This window comes from Pseudophryne corroboree, chromosome 6 (assembly GCF_028390025.1).
Source record: "Pseudophryne corroboree isolate aPseCor3 chromosome 6, aPseCor3.hap2, whole genome shotgun sequence".
Lineage (NCBI taxonomy): Eukaryota > Metazoa > Chordata > Amphibia > Anura > Myobatrachidae > Pseudophryne > Pseudophryne corroboree.
Genome location: NC_086449.1, coordinates 72,597,751 through 72,601,781, shown reverse-complemented (window position 1 = coordinate 72,601,781; position 4,031 = coordinate 72,597,751). Strand labels below are relative to the sequence as shown.

The 4,031-nt window shown below is 55.7% G+C and overlaps 1 protein-coding gene across 1 annotated transcript; it reads left to right on the top strand.

Moving 5' to 3' along the window:
- The first annotated feature begins 2,078 nt into the window (after positions 1–2,078).
- On the top strand, positions 2,079–3,222 carry IER2 (immediate early response 2). The gene has a single exon (XM_063931157.1). It carries the CDS (start codon positions 2,153–2,155, stop codon positions 2,642–2,644), a length of 492 nt encoding a protein of 163 aa, XP_063787227.1. The 5' UTR covers positions 2,079–2,152; the 3' UTR covers positions 2,645–3,222.
- The last annotated feature ends 809 nt before the right edge of the window (positions 3,223–4,031 follow it).

Here is a 4,031-nt window from a genome sequence, read left to right as displayed (position 1 = left end):
TTACTGCTGGGGGCATTATTACTGGGGGGCATTACTACTGGGGGGGAGTCATCTATTGGGGCATTACTACTGGGGGCATTACTACTGGGGGGGAGTCATCTATTGGGGCATTACTACTGGGGGCAGCTACTGGGGGGCATCTACTGGGGGCAAACTGCTGGGGAACATTATTACTGGGGGGCAAACTACTGGGGGACATTATTACTGGGGCCAACTACAAGGGGGCAAACTACTGGGGGTAAGCTACAAGGGGGCACACTACAAAGGGCTAACTACTGGGGGCATACTGCAGGAGGGCATTACTACTGGCGGCGTAACTACAGGGGCATTACTACTGGCGGCGTAACTACAGGGGCATTACTACTGGCGGCGTAACTACAGGGGCATTACTACTGGCGGTGTAACTACAGGGGCATTACTACTGGTGGCGTAACTACAGGGGCATTACTACTTGGGGGCTAAACTACAGGGAGGCCAAACTACTGGGCGATAACTACAGGGGCCAAACTACTGGGGGCATTACTACTGGGGGCTAAACTACAAGGGGGGCATAACTACAATGGGGCAAACTACAGGGGGGCATTACTATTGGTGGCTAAACTACAAGCAGGCAAACTACTGGGGGCATTACTACTGGGAGGCTAAACTAAAGGGGGGGTAAACTATTGGGGTCATAACTGCAGGGGCATTACCACTGGGGGCATAACTATTAGGGTGCTAAATGACTGGGGGTATTACTACAGACAACATTACTACTGGGGGCAATACGGGCATTGCATAAGGGGCACCACTACTATGGGGTCTATATAAGGGGCACTACCAGTACAATGGACATTGCATAATGAGCGCTACAACTGTGGGCATTGTATAAGAAGCGCTACTGTGGTGGGCATTATGTGTATTACGGGGTGCTACTACTGTGGGCATTATTACGCTGCCCCTCACACACTGCCCCCTGTACCCAGCACCACACACATTGCCCCCTGCACCTTGACCTTCACACGCTGCCCCCTGCACCATGCACCGAAGCCGCACGCAAATGTACTTGCCGCTTCCATGGTGCCCCCCCTATCATTTTCTTCTGGATCCGCCCCTGATGACCACCTCCTACATTTGACGTCGGCAGCGCGTAGGCCATGAAGTACGCGGTCACATGTGGCGTGCTGGATTGGCGAGGATATATGATGAGCAATAGGCCGCCTGCACACATATCACGGGCGATGGGGCCTTTCCAAGGCCTTGCAGCCTCCCAATATGTATCCCCAAGCCATAGGCTGAATAACCCTCTGCAAGGATGACAGAAAGTCGGTAAGACTCTGGCTGTCCCATGCAGCAGCAGCAGCAGCACTCCCCTGCTGTTCCCTACAATGTGCTGCGCTAGGATGATGATTATATAACGCCAGTGTGAGGTTATATACACACAGGGGCCGCCGCCTGTCAGTCACTGTGCCCGGCCGCTGCCCCAGCACCGCGTGATGTAGTAGTTTCACATCAACAATCACAGTCTGACGACGGCGGGTCTCCCCCCTCCCCCCTCTCTCCATATATGGGCACAGGAAGCGCCGGCAGGCACGTCTGTGCGTATTTCCCCAGCTCCGCCCTGCCGAGGTCACTCGCCAAATATAGTCATGGAATCCGACGGGGTAACCAGATGGGGGAGGGGTGACGTCGCTGTTGCGTTAACCCCTTCCTCCCTGTACACATGCCGGGCTGCGCCTCTCTTATAGCGCCTCCTATAGCTCCGTCCTCCCTATCCGCGTCTCCCCGCACTGTGACTACATAACAGCGGTTGCTCCGTCCTGTCACCACTGGGTATTATGTGTGTACTGTGCATCTGTGGCCCCGCAGCAATGGCTCTATCTTCCCCCATAGAGAGCGTGTGCACTGGTCACACCTGTGTGCGCGTCTCCGTCTCCGGCCCCGCCGCAGTAGCCATCAGTAGCCATCAGCAGCCCCTCGCAGACCCCCCTACTTCCCCCATTCCTTTGATAGTAAGATGTTGTCCCTTTAAACGTGTGCCACGCCCCTTCTTGGCTCCGCCCACTTATTACAGACATCTATAAAACCCTTCCTGGGCGCCCCGCTTAGCTCATACTCGGCAGGACGGCAGAGAGAGAGAGCAGGTTATTGACCCAGATCTCCGGCTACTGATATGGACATGGAAGCCCAGGCACAGCTGCTAGCGCACCAGGAGGCCGTACACTGCGAGGCCCAGCGAATCGCCTCCCTGTCCGCCTGGAAGATGCTGCGCTCCCGGACCCAGCGTGGGGGTATGCGGCTGCACCGCTCCCTGCAGCTGGCCATGGTGATGCGGAGCGCCCGGGACCTTATCCTCTCCTACGCCCAGGCCCCCGAGCCCGCTCCGGCGGAGCCCCCCGCAGCAGCAGCAGTAGTGGCGGTGGTCCGGGAGAGCCGCAAGAGGAGATCGTGCGGGAGCCGCCTGCTCGAGCTGGTGCCCAGCAAGCGGGCCTGCCTCTGGCAAGAGACCCCCGAGCCGCAGCCGCAAGGTGGGGCCTTCCCGGGCCTGGCGGAGGTGCTGCAGCGGCTCCTGGGGGCTGCCCCGCCACCACTCCCGGGGAGCTGCCGGCCGCTGGGGAGCGAGAGCCTGCCCGGAGTCCACGCCAGGCCGGTGGAGGCCTTCTGAGGGTCACCGGAGGGGGAACTTTCTACCGACCGAGCAGCGGCGGGTCCCAGGTGCCGCCGAGCGACTCGCAAAGGACTGTGCGCAGACCGAGAGGGCGAGATCCCCCTTCCCCACAGCGGGAGAGAGAGAGGGGCTCAGCCCCGGCGCCGCAGGGAGGAGGATGCGGGTGACTCAGCCCCGGACAGGTTCTGGTTGAGTCAGAGATGACGGAGCGGACATTCCTGTTACTCACTCATTGCAGCAGCGTGATGTGTCCCCACACACCGAAGGAGGGGGGTGCCTGTGCCACTACAGCCCCCCTAATTGCTGGACTCTTCACCAGAGGAGGGGGGCCTGTGCCACTACAGCCCCCCATCTTATTGCTGGAACTGACCCTCTGCAATGTATGCCCCCTTCCGTGAAGGGACCCTATGGAGTGCTCAGCGTTGCTGAACTTTCGTGCGAGCAAGCCTTGCATCAAGGGATGATGTGTATCTGTGTCATGTGTATCTGTGTTGTGCTGCTGGCCGTTCTCGTGCCTTCCATTTCTACTGTACACTTATTTTGTATTTTCAGTATTAAAGGAACTTGCATCCTTATTGCGGTGTCTGTCCTGTGTCTGTGTAGTACTGCACGGTGCCTTCCCCTCTTATTGACGCTCCACGTAGGATGTGTAACCCCGGGGCCCTCACTACTTGTAGAAAGACCACACATTGCTTCATCTCTGGCTCCTAATAGTATAGTTTGAAATGCACTGACGTGTATAATTTCCGTTAAAGATTAGTGTTCCCTTAAATCACAGGTTCTCAAACTCGGTCCTCAGGACCCCAAATGGTTCATGTTTTGCAGGTCACCTGTAGATTTTTAAAATGTGACAGTGATGCACAGTGCAGCTGCCGGGTGACATGGAAAACGTGAACCGTGTGGGGTCCTGAGGACCGCGTTTGAGAAGCACTGCCGTAAATAATTCGTTCTACCCGGAGATGAAAAACTAGTGTCAACTGCAGTGCCATTAAAATACACATGGGGCAGCAAAGAGCAGATGTTTGTTTTTAAATGGGTGGTTGCTTTCAAGTGGGGGTTAGGTTTGTATATAAGGGGGTTGGATCTAGCAGCCTGGCATTTACACTTTACGGTAGGTAGTATACCTTGGATAACACACTTCCCTGTCACCGGGAAAGGCCAAAATGACCAGTATTTCCTAACGATAGGCTAATGTCATGTATATGGTTGAGTGCCCAGGGTGCGGTGGTTAGTTGCAATGTGTAAACTCACTTCAGATTTATAAAGCAAAATTAAAATCTAGAAATGTGTTGTAACAAAGAGTAGCAGAATAAACCACTGTCCTTTATTAGGTGCTGCAAGGGCTCTGTGGCACATCAGTGTGGGAACAGACCACATCCACATA